Source organism: Cervus canadensis, chromosome 5 (assembly GCF_019320065.1).
Source record: "Cervus canadensis isolate Bull #8, Minnesota chromosome 5, ASM1932006v1, whole genome shotgun sequence".
NCBI classification, from domain to species: domain Eukaryota; kingdom Metazoa; phylum Chordata; class Mammalia; order Artiodactyla; family Cervidae; genus Cervus; species Cervus canadensis.
This window is the reverse complement of record NC_057390.1, coordinates 78,637,322-78,652,150: the sequence shown is the minus strand read 5'-3', so window position 1 is coordinate 78,652,150 and position 14,829 is coordinate 78,637,322. Positions and strand designations below refer to the sequence as shown.

Genomic DNA, 14,829 nt, shown 5'->3' with positions numbered 1-14,829 from the left:
ACTGGAGGTGACATTTTTGAAGAATAAACATAATCAACAAGTGAATAAGTAAAACACAACTAAGTTAATGATCAATGCTAGGAAGAAAATAAAGCAGGGAAAAAAGGACTTAAATTGAGAGTAAAATTGTAAATAGAAGAGCGAAGGGAGATGAGATGAAGTAGGTAAGACAAATAAATGATATGTTATACAAATTAATGATAAAATATGATTTTATCATATTTAGGGGCTTCCCTGGTGGCTCAGAGGGTAAAGCATCTGCCTGCAATGCAGGAGACCAGGGTTTGATCCCTGGGTCAGGAAGATCCCCTGGAGAAGAAAATGGCAACCCACTCCGGTATTCTTGCCTGGAAAATCCCATGGATGGAGGAGCCTGGTAGGCTACAGTCCATGGAGTTGCAAAGAGTCGGACACGAACTGAGCGACTTCACTATTTGTATAAATGATAAAATATGATATGTTACGTGTAAATGCTATGAAGAAATGAAAACTCCTCACTTCAAGAGTGAGGAGGGGGTAGAGGCAAAGAGAAAGAGGGATTGAGAAAGGTGTTTTGAAGAGGGAGCCTTTGAGTACAAAAGACAGAAGGAAGCAAGAGGCTGAGTCATATGGAGACCCAGGAGAAGGGCACCCCACAAAGGGGCACAATGACCTTGAAACACCCTGAGGAGGGAGCAGGCCTCGCAAGTTCAGGAGACAGCCAGTGCAGAAGAGTGAACCGCCACTCCGTGTTTGGGAGCCATACATTTAGAGCTCAGTGACTGGTTTCCAATCAACTCAAGGGATAATTAAAGAGTCATTACTACTTGCAAAATACAAGTTGGGGGGCTGAAGCAGGATAAAGCAGGATGAAATACAGGCTCTGCCACTGAGCAATGCGTAAGCTCAAAGACAAACAAGGCATGCACACAGAAAGTTCTACAGCTGTTCTGGGCAGTAAACAAGAAAGTGGCAAGATCATTTCACGAGCTGGCAAACACTGTTAACTGAGGAGAAAGCAAAAAAGGCTGCAGATTTAGTCTTTTCAACCCATCTCGTCCTCAGTTTGAAAGCATGATGCTGTAAACAGGAACAGAAGTTCCTTGTGGGTAAAGCATATGTTATGACTCCTGCTTAAGAGGAACTGTGTTCAGTCATTTCAAAACCCCAACTACAGCCCCAGGCAAGTGGAAGGGGCTTGGTCAACATTCCAACAATCAGACACTTTGTGTCCACCTGACCCAATGCTTCCAAGTGATTTGAAAAGGTATTGAATACCAAGTTCTCAAAGAATGTATTTATTTCCTCAAAAGGGAAATAAGTCTCAAGATTGCATTTTATGGATCTACATGTCCATTAGCTCAGTTGGTAAAGAATCTGCCTGCAATGCAGGAGACCAGGGTTCGATCCCTGGGTTGGGAAGATCCCCTGGAGAAGGAAATGGCAACCCATTCCAGTATTCTTACCTGGAGAATCCCAAGGACAGAGGAGCCTAGCAGGCTACAGTCCATGGGTTCCCAAGAGTGAACACAACTTAGTGACTAAACTACCACCACCACATGTCCATTAGACTAAAACTTAAACTAGGATTAAAGAGTGCAAGCTTCAGCTATGGGCTAAAATAGCAATTGAATCTTTAAGGCATTGGGAGTCTTAGTGAAACTTGCAACCCCTCCAGGACATCCTTTAATCTTTTCTGTAAATGGGCATAAAATGGACTAATTTATCCAGTTAGCAAACAACTTTATAGAGAACCCACTACACAAACACCTAGACCCTGGAAACTGAAAACTCAGGAAGACACGGCCTCTGCCTTGGAGACTGTGAGTTTAAGGCTGGATGTTTATTAAAGAAGAGAACAGGGGGGAGAAAAGCAGTAATAAAAATGACTGGTTATAATAAAACATAAAAAGTGCTACACTATAAGAATGGACAAAAGCATTATGAGAATATAGAGAAAGGACTAATTAATGAAACCTCACAGATGAAGCTATGCCTCAAATATAATTGTAATTTTGCTTTGTAGTCATATAAAATTGTAAGGAGACACAGACATTACTATTAAAACCTATTGTTCTTTCTCCTTCTAACTATAGCAAAAATATACTCAACGTGAAAAGTCTTTCTTGAGAAACAAAGATTAACAACAAAAAAAAACTTTATTTTCTCATTATGTTTAAAATGAACTTAAGGACTCAAGAAATCAGTCTTTTCAAAGTTTGTCTAAGCAACACATCCCACAAGAAAGACTCAAAATAATATCTAATTAATCTCTGCTGCAATGATATACCTAAGCTATTTATTACAATTTAAATCAGTTATGGCAGGAACTACAGGGCATTCAAAAACAATACATAACACTGGGCATTGTAAAACTATTCTGCAAACCAATTCTGAAATTTTAGGTTAAAATCAAATGTTTATCTAAACAGTCATCAGAAGACAATGCCAAAAAATGCATTCAAATCTAAGAAGAAATTACCTTTTGAAAAAACTTTAAGACAATGACCCATTCTCTATACTAACAATTTACAGTAGAAAAAGTCATTACCATTCAGATTAGATCTATTTCGCAAACAGGCAGAAAATAAATTAATTAGATTCTGAAATATTTATAAATACATATTTATAAAATGCATTTACTTATCACCATTCAGATCTAAAAGAAATTGTTTGAAAATAAATAGTGCATCCCAAGGTTTTCCTTTTTGTTCACTTTTATCATAATAAAGAATTACATTTTTAGTACTAATAGAAACACAAAATAGGGAGTTTATAACTTCTATTTTTAGAGCTTACTGACCTGACTCTAACATAGATTCAAATCCTGGCTGCACTTAAGCAGGACCACCAGAACATTCCTGGGTCCCCTGGACCTACTAAATGTTGTTAGAACCACATTTTAACTTCTAAAAGACACAACTAATTCAAACAGATACTGTTATCCTAAAAACTGCTCTCAATCATAAAACAGTACATACTGAGTATACAGCAATAAAACCATGAGTCTTTCTTTTTTTTCAGTAGCAGGAGACTTTCAAGGAGAAAAAAAGAAACTAAAGTTAATGTTCCTTAAGTTAAAGTGGTCTTGTTACGCTGACACATTTGAATCACTTTAAAATAATTTAGAAATAATTTTATAATCAGAAAAAAGTTTTAGATTAGAATTTTTTTTAAGATATTTAGCATAAAACAAAAATTCTTATTTAAAAATAAAGTGAACACAGTACATACCAAGCTTCAGGCAGTAAAGCAGAATACTGGTGTGGCGATGTGGTCTCTGGGAAGTTGGAGAGAATCGCCAGGCGGTGAGGGAGCAGGTCAGACCCATGGTAAGTGAACAGAATTTCCAGGGCCTGCACATTACTCTCCTGTAAAGAAGGCAAGGGTACATTTCTAATGTGAACCTTAGAAATAAAGAAGTGATCTTGTATGACAACATCAAAACCTTACAATTAGCTTTTTTTAATGCAGTTCTGATATGAAGTGGTTTGAAATATTCCTGATTTTTTCAGTTCTGTATCACATTTCTCAATCTAGTGCTCTAAAATTTATTTTTAGAAGTCTTGAATGATGAAGAAAATATTTTTAACATGATTCTATTTTCTCTACATTTGTTACTATTTTTAAAAAAAGGAAATGTAATGATATGCACACGCAATAACATTAACAGCATGGCTCAAAGACCTGAAAGTGTTAATAACTATAATTGTTTCATTCACAAACAAGAAATTACCCGAGCATAAGTTCTTGCTGAGAGAACAATATTCTGACTTCTGAACTTCTTAAAGAATTCAGCATCATATCTCTGTCCAGATGCATGAGGTACTCCGAGGATTTCCTGAGGGGAAGCCGTGATTTTATGAAAAGACTTTTAAAACATGGGTGACAAGACTATGTTAAAAACCATTACAGTTCTGCTTACCTAAATAAATAAGGCCTGAGTAAAACTCTCAACTGCTAACTAAAGTACTACATCTGCATTCTTTCTTTTATTTGGAAAATGGCTGTATTTATAAATGCTGTTAATTTTTTTTTTTTTTAATCCAGAAGTAAATGAAATAGGCTATGAAATCAATTACAGTAGGACAACCCAAATCCACCACCTGGTAAAAACGAGGAAGCAAGAGTTACACACGGCTGTGTACCATGAGCACCTGCTACATCTGTGTTAGAACTCTGGATTAACTCTACTACTGCTGAAGTGATCCATGTGAATTGCAGATGAAACTATTCATTCTTTAATCAGATAGTTATTAGGTGTCAGTTATGTGCTAGGGGCACTGTGATAGACAGTGCTGATAACATGAACAGTACACCCTCCCTGCTCTCCAAGGAGCTCAAAAAATCTAGTTGGCAAGACAAACGGGCAACAGGAAGAGGTAACGCACAACACATAGGAAGGGTGTTAACACACAGGAAGGCTTCCCTAGGGGCAGCGAAGCTGAAACACAGAGGACAGACAGGAGTCAGCCATGGCAGCAGCAACTGTAGGTCTCCCCACTGCAGTGGATGACTTCAGGCTCATGTCGCTCCCGTTAACACTAAACCCCAGATACCAGCCTTCAGTGCAGAAGACCCAATTTTGATCCCTGGGTTGGGAAGATCCCCTGGAGAAGGGAATGACAACCCACTCCAGTATTCTTGCCTGGAGAATTCCGTGGGCAGAGGAGCCTGGTGGACTACAACCCATGGGGTCAGAAAGAGTTGGGACACTACTGAGTGACTAACACTTTCTTTCACTTTCACTTTTCCAGATACCTAGCATGCTGCCTTTCAGAAAATAAATAACCAATAATATTTGTTAACTGCATTAACCTACTGAGATAGGAAAGAGGGAAGAAAAAGAATGCTCACAGGAGGCTCTTGCTTCCTATTGATTTAGACAAAATACTTACCTTCTTAAAGCCTCACATCCATAAAATTGAGAGGATACATCACCTTCCTCAAAGGGTTGTCAAGAAATAACCTGAATTAAGTACGTACACTGGCTAACAAACAGAAGTCCTCAACAAATCTGTTGGTATTTCTAAGGCATTCTCGTACCTACTGGTTTCCTCAACAAATCTTTCCTCCTAATTTCCTCAACAAGCCAGGTCTCTTTCTGAGAGTTGGGGGATACTGCAGCAAACAGAACAAGCCCACTACCCTTAGGGAGCATCCATGCTCGCGTCTCCTACATGGTAGTCCTATAGCCCCCTAAGCCGCCCTTCCTTTTTTTAAGGAGTAGTTGAATACCACTTCCTACATAAGAATATTCTCGGACATCCCCAGGAAAAATTTAATGTTTTCCTCCATTATGCTCCATCAATTCTTCATATCTTCATTATCATTACTTACTGCCCATATAATGAGGACTCCACAAGGATTATCCCTTGTTCATCTCTCTACCTCCAGCACTGGGATGACATCTGGTGTAAAATAGGCATTCATATAAAATTTAAATGAATCCATTTTAATCTCATTTATCACAGTAGTAAAATAAGCCACGCCTTGTGATTAAAATGCAATGCCTATCTCTGCCATGATCCAGCTGGTCAACCGTTATATTAGAATATCTTCATTTCTAAGTTTTAATGGCCAAATTCATCAACTTCACCTACTTTTAAAAAGCTTAGCTTAATTCTCTTTTTGTGGGCTCAACAAATACTTTAAATGTCACTATTACCATGTAATAGTAAATGTACTTACTACTGTCAAATAGGAAATAGCGATTCAGTAACTAAAGAATAAAAATAGAAAATTAACTGGATAATGACACTCTGAACATTTTATGGAACTTTTTTAAGATCTCATCAGTGAAACTAAGTATAAAAAATAATAAACTATAGCTGTACCAGCATCAGTAATTTTATATATTACCTCTAAATATCATAGAACTCAGACATAATAGAGCAATATGCTTTAAAATAATATGACCAGCCAACAGTCAAGCTAGTTGTACTACAGATAAAACTATTAGAAATGTTTTGTAACTTGTTTGTATGAAATGATATAAAATAACCATGCCTTCTAAAAGCCATAGAAATAGTTCTCTTGTCACTAGTATTTTGTCTGAAAATATTTGTTATATTTACTGGTGGAGAATCAAATGCTTTTCTTTGCCTACAGGCATCAGGAGTACTAAATACCTCCACTGTTCTGGGGCTGTGTATCACATTACTACACATGACATGTACTGAGCTCCTATTATGTGCCAGTACCAAGAGTCAAGGTATGCCCCTAAAAGGGAGGCTCAGACAGATGCAGGAAGCAACCTACAAATGAAGTCAAACTTCAAAGGTAGAAAGTATAAGTGAAAGTGTTAACTGTTAAGTCCTGTCGACCCTTTTTCGAACCCTATAGACTATAATCCACCAAGCTCCTCTGTCCATGGAATTTTCCAAGTAAGAACACTGGAGTAAGTAGCCACTCCCTTCTCCAGGAGATCTTCCCAACCCAGGGATCGAACTTGGGTCTCCTGCATGGCAGGTCAACTCTTTACATCTGAGTCACCAGGGAAGCCCTTCAAAAGTTTAGAAATATATACTAAATCCTGGGTAACTTGAACTATGAGGGTCACATGAAAAGCAATCTAAGCTATGTATATTTTAAGAAATGCTTCTCACACCTTTAACAAATCTGACAGGACAGGGCACTAATGAAATGTCCAACATGGGACATTTCTGTTTGTTGCCCTGAAGTAACAATTTTCAAGTTTGCTCTAAGTTCAAGTGTCTAATTTTGGCCATCATTAGGATCAAAGTTTAGCCAACTAAATTCAAGACATTAATAAATCATTAAAATAAAGCAAGTCAGAATATTCATATTAGGATTATTAAACCCCAGTGGATACTGAATTTGCTACTATAGATAGCTATCTACCATAACCAAAAGTTTAAATGTAAAATAAAAATAAATGAAAAGGATTATAAATCTAGGAAACACAGATGCTGAGATAATGCATACATTTCTACTCCCTAGACTAACAAAGCAACTTCTGGCCTCTCACGAATCCCTAAGTTTAGCAAAAATGATATACAAGAGAACATGCTTCTGTGCAAACTTTTCCCACATAAATAGTTCTAAAGACCAAGAATATTCCACAGGAAGGCAGCCACAGCATGTGTAATGACAGACTGAATGAATATAATTGCTCTGATTAAAGCTACTCCTTACCTCGTATGTTGCAAGCCGATCTAAGTAGGTTAATAATTTCAGTCTACAACGGCAAAGTTCCTTTTGTTCCAGCGTTAACCTGTTTTGAAAAACTACATTAGGCCACTTATATTTACCTGGAAGCACATTTCTCTAAGATCTAAAATAGAATAAAAATGATCGATATTCCATTAAGCCCCAAACTCATGGGACAACACACAAAAGCACCAGTGTACAATACTACTAAATGCACTTGACCTGAGTTGCTGGAATAATGTAGAGCAGTTATCACTAGCAAGGAACACACTCAGGTCACTATTTTAAAGAAATTATCAAAGGAACAGTAATATATCATTTACTTTGAAAAGTTCACTAATTTAAGTAGCTCTCGTCTCTTTTTGAGCTCCTTCTCCTTTTTCTTCTCGGCAGGTTCTTCTTCAGCTGGGGAAAGCTCCTCGTAGGAAATATTGTCAATGTCCATCTCACCAGGGAGTATAAATCTGTGACAGAAAAAAAAGAAAACTCAAATTTCTTTGGAGTGTGTTTTCTTTATATATATATACACACACACACACACATATATATATATAAGTATATATTTCATATAGTGAAGAAGTACTTTTCCCTACTTTGATTTTATTAAGTTGTTTTCTGCAGAAACAGAAACAACCAACCCTTTAAAAGAAAGCTTTGGCTATATGTTATAACCAAAGCGATTCTCTCATTTATATCCATGGGGTGGGCAAGAAGTCATCAGTAATCATCACATGCAGAAACTCTGAATACCAAGAAAATGAAAGCTGCTTAGGAAAACATGGGAGGTTACAGTGATGCAATGTGAAACAGCCTATGAAGAAAATGTTGCCCAGAATTTATAATGTGAATCACTTCTATTTAAGGTCTTAAAATGGTAATAAAGGTTGGTTTCATTTAAATTACTTATCAAAGACACCATCACATTTATATACCATGGATATAATGTTCCAAATGTCTGATGAACAGCAGCCTCTGTCAAATAACTTTATTATTGTTATTAACTGACATTTGTATGGTGCTTAAAAGTTTATGAGGTGGTTTCACAAGATAAATAATTTAATCAAGATAATGCTCTGAGGAAGGATACAACGATACAGATAAAGAACGTGAATGAAACTCAGGCTTGCCTGTGGTGGTTCATTTGACCAGTAAGCACACCCAGGTATGCATCACCCTAAACCCACAGCTTAGACGCTGCCAGCATTCATAAATGTTTGTAGAATTTGCTCCTTTCTTAGCATCAAGCTATCATATGTAAACATATTTCACTCAGAAGAAAGAAAACTGTGACCTCAGATTAAAAAAATCATTAGTCAAATCAACTGCTCCATTGCAGAGTAACCTAAATAAAGAAAAGTTGACCCTTTCCAATGTCTCAGTTTAAAAAGTTTTCACAAAGTCACCTTCACTTTTGAATCCACATCCTTCTGTAACCAACCTGCCATCATCTGCTCCTTTCCCTATGGCTAAAAGAGCCTCCAGGTCTGTGCCTTTTAATCCATATTGAAGCAGTTCCTTGGCGGCATCTACATTTTCAGGAACTCTTTCCAAACACTCATGAAGAACCCAGGATCGTTTCTTTATTTTACTCTGGATACAGAGAAACCAAAAAACAGAGGCATTAAAGAACCCATGACATCTGACAGCACCTGAGAACTGCCTTCCAGAATCACAGCTAGCTACCTAAGAGCTTGGCCACAGGCACCTGCTGAACACCTCACCATTAAAAAGCTTTTTTCCTAATGGTGATTAGGACTGAATGTAGGGAATATGATTCCACCTGCTTTCCTTCTTCTAATGAAACACACTGAAACACAAAACTCAGATGACTTTTTCTTGGAAACACAGATCTTTCCAAATTTTTTTAACTGTTCTTCAGTTTCCATTTGGGCTGTATGAAAGAACAGAAAATAAAAAAGTAAGGCAAGATTTATGCTACTATGACAAATATGTCTAACCTTGAAATAAAACTAAGGTTTTGTTTAGTACATCAAGGTTCTGTATTTACTTGGCCACGAGCTGTACCCCAAGGCACAGACAATGATTCAATCATGAAAAATCAAGCCATGCTGTTCTCTGGGAAGACTAAGGGGCCATTCTTCCCTCCCAACAGCTTTCTCTGACTCCATTCGAAATCCCTGACTTGCCCTCTTCCTAGAGTCTTTGTGGATACAAATTTAGAGTAAAATCTGGCTCATACCCTATATGTTCCTTTACACATTCCCTCATATCAATTCTTTCCTCAGGTGTCTCTGAATTCACATCTCCCTCTCCACGTCTGAGGCCTCCATACCAGTCCATGTCATTGACACATAACACCTTGGCAAGGTTTCCCACTTGAACCCAAATCAATGTATCTGCCTAATCATATACCCCAATGTTCACTATCATGCAATATCACATCCAACAGACTGGTTTACTTACAGAGCCCATTTATTCATCCAAGAAATATTTACTGAGTACCGTCTGTGTGCCATGAAAATATAGCAATGAATAAGACAGATTAGGCCTCCTGAGTCAAGCTCATTTTTCTTTAATTTGCTCATACCACTGATCCCATTAACAATGCCTTCATCTCTTCTAACTCTACTTTGAATCCTTTCCAATCCCTGCCCCAAACATCTTCCTATATAAAGACTTCCATAGTAGAGTCTAAAATGATTGCTATCTTCACTAGGTGCCCATAGCATTTGTCTGCAATCTCTTGGATGGTCAAAGTAGGTTACAGATGAAGCTTGTCCTCTCAATAAGATTAAAAGCTCCCAAAAAGCAAGGCCATATTTATGCCACTCTTGTACCCCTTCACCATCTCTGGCATAGTGCTTCTACTCTTCACTGCCTATTTATTTTTCTGAATTAAGCATTTCCCCCAATAAAAAAAAAAGTACATGCTTTGTCTCTCCTAACATCTGTCAGCTCCATCAGAGACCAAAACCGCCCTTTACTGTGTTACAGAAAAGGCCATTAAGTGAATATACATGAACTCATGAGCTCACTGTCCTGAGTCACAAAAGAAAAAAGATAAAACAGGTTTGGTGTTCTGATATTCTAAAGAAAACACAAGCAACTTTGTCTTCTCCCTTTATTATCCTTCATACTCTCTTATCTCTGATATCTTATTTCTATTAACAGTTTATCTTCCTGTTTGGCTTAAAGCATCAACTTCTTACATACAACTTTTTCAGATTGTTATTTTTTATTACTCACGTACATGAATTTTTAGGGAAAACAATTACCATGAAAATTTCCCATTTCTTAGAATATTTCTAAATGTAAACATATTTTCCTTTCTAAATGAGAACTCACAATCTGCTAAAAATAGGTATGAGTTCAACTACTTCTTACAAAGGGACCAAGGATCCAAATTAACAGGCTGCATAGTACCTGTAACTGTGGTAACGCGGTAGTAAGGAGGATACAGTTGGAGAACTGAAGCAAAAAGGGGGTATTGACAAGACTGATATGTCAGTTATCTATTTTTTGCCTCTCAACTTCAAAGGTACTCTTCAGAGCTAGCTAAGAGAGATAAACAGCGTGTCCCATTTGAGGCCAACATGATATTAAGCTTTGTCAACAGAGGGCGCTGCAGGGGGCGGGTCCTGGAAAGGAAGAGCCTCTGGTCTCCAGTCAGATATGTGCAGGTTCTTCCAGCGCCTGTGTCTGGGTAGCCAGCAGTGCTGTCAAAGGACCATCTTGTGATGCTTTCTGTCTGCTTCCTTCTTCAGAGGACAATGTCCCACTTAGCGTCGATTGGACTGCCATGGACAGACTCCTCCCCATGAACCTCCCAGACACCTGAACGGGAAGCTTCCTAAACTAGGCTTGCCTGCACTCCAGTGCGAATTTTTTTCCTTTCAATCCTGGCCATAGTTCCTTATCTACCAGCCTTCTTGCTAGTGGGGGCATTTCCTACTTATCAGTCTCCAGTGTTTTCCGACCACCACCTCCCCTCTTGAGTTTCCCACCTCCTTGGAAACATTCCCTTCAGCCCCAGGTTACTCCTTCAAGTTCTCTTTGCTCTCATACACTTAATCTCTCATTATCAGGAAATAATTCTCTGTATTAAAACTGTCTCTCTTCAAATTCCTGTGTGGTTCCTGACTCTTGACAGGACCCTGACTTATGGCAGTGAACTGAGGTGGATGAAGGGAAAGGGGTTAGGCCAAGACCAGGTACTTGGCTGGTTTATCAGGGAATATTTGCTCACAGGTCTTTGGTACCAACAATCCAGCTGCAGAGCCAACAGAACCTGATAACAAGACAATTTTTCGAGGTTGAATAAAACGCTTCACAAAGAAAAGTCATCAGTGAAAAGTACTCCAATATGAAGCCCTACAGCCATGAGATATTCCATTAAGTATGAACCTTACCTTCTCCAGGGGATCTTCCCAACCCAGGGATTGAACCCAGTTCTCCCACATTGCAGGCAGATTCTTTACCATCTAAGCCACCAGGGGAAGGACTATGACTCTTACTACATGTTATCAAACTATGTAAACATACCAAGTAATTCTGAATTGAAGCAATGTTGACCGCTGACTTCCTCCACTGCCTCTGGTACACCAGGTCAGTGTCCAGGCCGTAGGTCTGAGCCAGGGACAAGGCTTCCTCATACTCTTCACTTTCGATCTTTGGACAAGGAAATGGAACAGGAATGCGATGTTACCGAGCTGTCGCAGTGTCACTATGATGGCAGAATGAATGGCAATAGTGGAGGTCACGCACTCCTAACCACCCCCACATGCCCTGCGGCACCAGAAGGCTCACAAACATGATGAGGGGCAGAGAGATCAAGTATCTATTTAAGCGCTTTACCAGAAAAATGAGAAACAGAGGTCAATCGCCTGTGCTTACAGAGTGAAACAGCAAAGCCAGCACAAACAGGGCGGCAGGACTCCTCCCCGACGCTGCAGCACAGACACGTGGGGTCCTCAGTGCTGATCCAATCTGCTTCCCAGGCAACCCCCCGACTAGAAATCCAGCCTGCAAGTCCTTCCCTCCCCCGCTGCAGCCTGAGCAGACAGCTGTCCTCGGCACAGAGGAGGTGAGAGCCGAAGGCCACACGAAGCAGAGTGAAAACCTGGGCGGAGCCGCCAAGGGGACAGGGGTCCAGGCGAGCTCACCTCCACCCACCGCTCCTGTGGGAGCGCTCAGGCACAAAGAGCAGCGGCGTTTTCAGCAGCCTTTTCATACTGACGTTTGCAACACATCAATAATAAAACAATCCCGCTTTCAATGTCTTCCTTTATTAAAAAAAATAATGTTTTTCTCAACACAATCAAAACTGAAGCTGTGAAATGCACAGGAACAGGACACTCTCACCTTCCTCTGGTAGAGCTCCTCGGGGGTCGTGGACCGCAGGCTCACCAGGCGGTAGTTTTTAGTAATGGTTCGCGGGCGTTTCCGGGGCGGTGCGAACCGCTCCATCTCCGTCACTAAGTACAGGCCCTGTTTGATATAGCCAAAGTAGCGAGTCTTGGCAGAGATTTCCTGATCAGAATCCGAATCCTCTTCTCCTTCTTCTTCTTCTCCCGCCCTCGTCTCCAAACGGGATCGTTTGGGGGCAAGTTTAATCTCGCACTGAATTGAAAAAGGAGATATTAAATGAACAGTGAGGAACTAAAGACAAGTTTTTAGAGCTAATGGAAAAGGCATTTTAATTCTACTCTGGTTTGATGCATTACATCAGCAGTAAGATTAAGACTAAGCATGGAATTCAAAGGAACCCAACAACAAACTCTACATACATCAACAACTCCAGAAATATGCACACAAGTCACTGGTTCCAAATCTCTAAAACTAAAGCTTGCTTTAATAATAGATTATTAATATGGTCTGGGACAATATATGCTTGGTAATTATTTTAAGGAAGTAAAGGAATTGAGAATGTTAAATTCTTTCTTTTTGATATTTTTGTACCTGCTGTGAAAAGATGATTTATTTCAATCTATTTAGCAAATGAACATGAAGGTATTTATTTGCTCTACCAAGAATGGCTACCCTTCTGCCCAACTTTTAAACAATGTCTGAAGCTTCACAAAGTTCTGAGGCTGAAGGCTGCCTGCTAAAGATAACTTTCATTCCAAACTTAACAGAGTTGACTTTGATTTTAAAACATGATTTTCTTTAAATAACATCTTTAGACTGAGTACCAAATTTATGGGTAAAAAAGAATTGTCAAATTGCATTGAAGTGAAAACTATTGAAGGTCATTAACTTGGAAATAAAATAAGAATTTTAAATGACCAAAACATAACTTTAAAATACTACACTCATCTCAAATTTTTTTGACATGATAAACAAGTGTTTTTTAACAGAAGAACCAAAAGTTTTAAGTTGTCATATTTCACAGAAATAGGTTAAAGACTGTATTTCTTTGGTAGTAATATTCTTTATGTTTTTAAATAACTAATCTAGGGGAAAAAGTCTATCTTGTCCATTAGAGAAAAGTGCTTTATAGAAAACAAAAAGACTAAAAATGTTTTTCTTTCTTATACAAATGCAATTTTTTAAACTTACTAAACATTAGATTTTTTTATACTGCACTCAAGCTCTGATTCCAATAAGAAACTTTTGGTTTTAACTGCAACATGAATGAATGTCAAAGACATTATACCAGGTAAAAGAATCTAAACACAGAAGACTATATAGTGTTGATCTCATTTTTATGAATTACCCAGAAGAGATAAGAGAATATAGAGAAAGCACATCAGTGGTTGCATGGGACTGAGGGGGTGGGAGTGGAGATTATAAATAAGAAGGAAGGAAGTTTTTGGTGCAACAGAAATGTTCTAAAATTGGGTTGTGGTGACAGTTGCACAGTTCTTCCTATTTACTAAAAATAATTGAATTATACACTTAACAATGAATGAATTTTGTGGTATGTAAATTATGTCCCCAATGAAGCTGTGAAATTCTAATAATAATTCTTTTTTGGAAATGTTAAAAAAGAAAAAAAGATAAGATTAAATAATAGGATAATCAAAATTAAAAATCAGACATTTAAATTCCTGGTGTAATACACAGTAGTAGTGAGTAGGGTTAGTCACTCAGTCATGTCTGACTCTTTGCAATCCCATAGACTATAGCCTGCCAGGCTCCTCTGTCCATGGGATTCTCCAGGCAAAAATACTGGAGTGGGTTGCCATGCCTTTCTCCAGAGGATCTTCCCGACTACTCTCAAACACACTCGTTGCTTTAAAAAGGAAGAATTACCTCCAAACTTAAAAATCCCCCATCATGGGTAGCAGTGACTTGAGGCGACGGTTCAAACCATTCACATGACTTTCCCAGTAAATTCTTCAAAGTTTTCACTGATGAAACAGTCAAAGCACCAGAGCAGCGAGCCAAAATCACTGCGCTGTCCCCCCACCAATTCACATCTATCAGTGGGTAAAAAGACTCCTTATCTAATGGGGGAAAAAGTAATGAACAGAAATGCATCCATCAATATGGGTTACATACAATACACTTAGTCCAATAACCAATTTTAAAAACATATTTGAGCCCTAAAGGTATGACAAATAATAAGAATAAAATATAAGTCATCACTCAGATTATGACTCAAATTTAAGACTACTGTTTAGTCTCTAAGTCATGTCCAACCCTTTAGCGATCCCATGAACTGTAGCACACCAGACTCCTCTGTCCATGGGATTTTCCAGGCAAGAATACTTG

At 38.5% G+C, this 14,829-nt stretch overlaps 1 protein-coding gene across 1 annotated transcript in view; it reads right to left on the bottom strand.

Annotated features, from left to right (window-relative positions):
- Nucleotides 1-14,829, bottom strand: part of NBAS (NBAS subunit of NRZ tethering complex) — a 308,614-nt gene that overhangs the window by 216,729 nt on the left and 77,056 nt on the right. Inside the window, exons 14-21 of the mRNA XM_043469328.1 lie at nt 14,368-14,561; nt 12,475-12,732; nt 11,656-11,781; nt 8,591-8,742; nt 7,476-7,616; nt 7,138-7,216; nt 3,716-3,820; nt 3,214-3,350 (exon numbers count right to left, since the gene is read on the bottom strand). Of these exons, the coding sequence (XP_043325263.1) occupies nt 3,214-3,350; nt 3,716-3,820; nt 7,138-7,216; nt 7,476-7,616; nt 8,591-8,742; nt 11,656-11,781; nt 12,475-12,732; nt 14,368-14,561 (1,192 nt within the window). The remainder of the gene's footprint in view (nt 1-3,213; nt 3,351-3,715; nt 3,821-7,137; nt 7,217-7,475; nt 7,617-8,590; nt 8,743-11,655; nt 11,782-12,474; nt 12,733-14,367; nt 14,562-14,829) is intronic.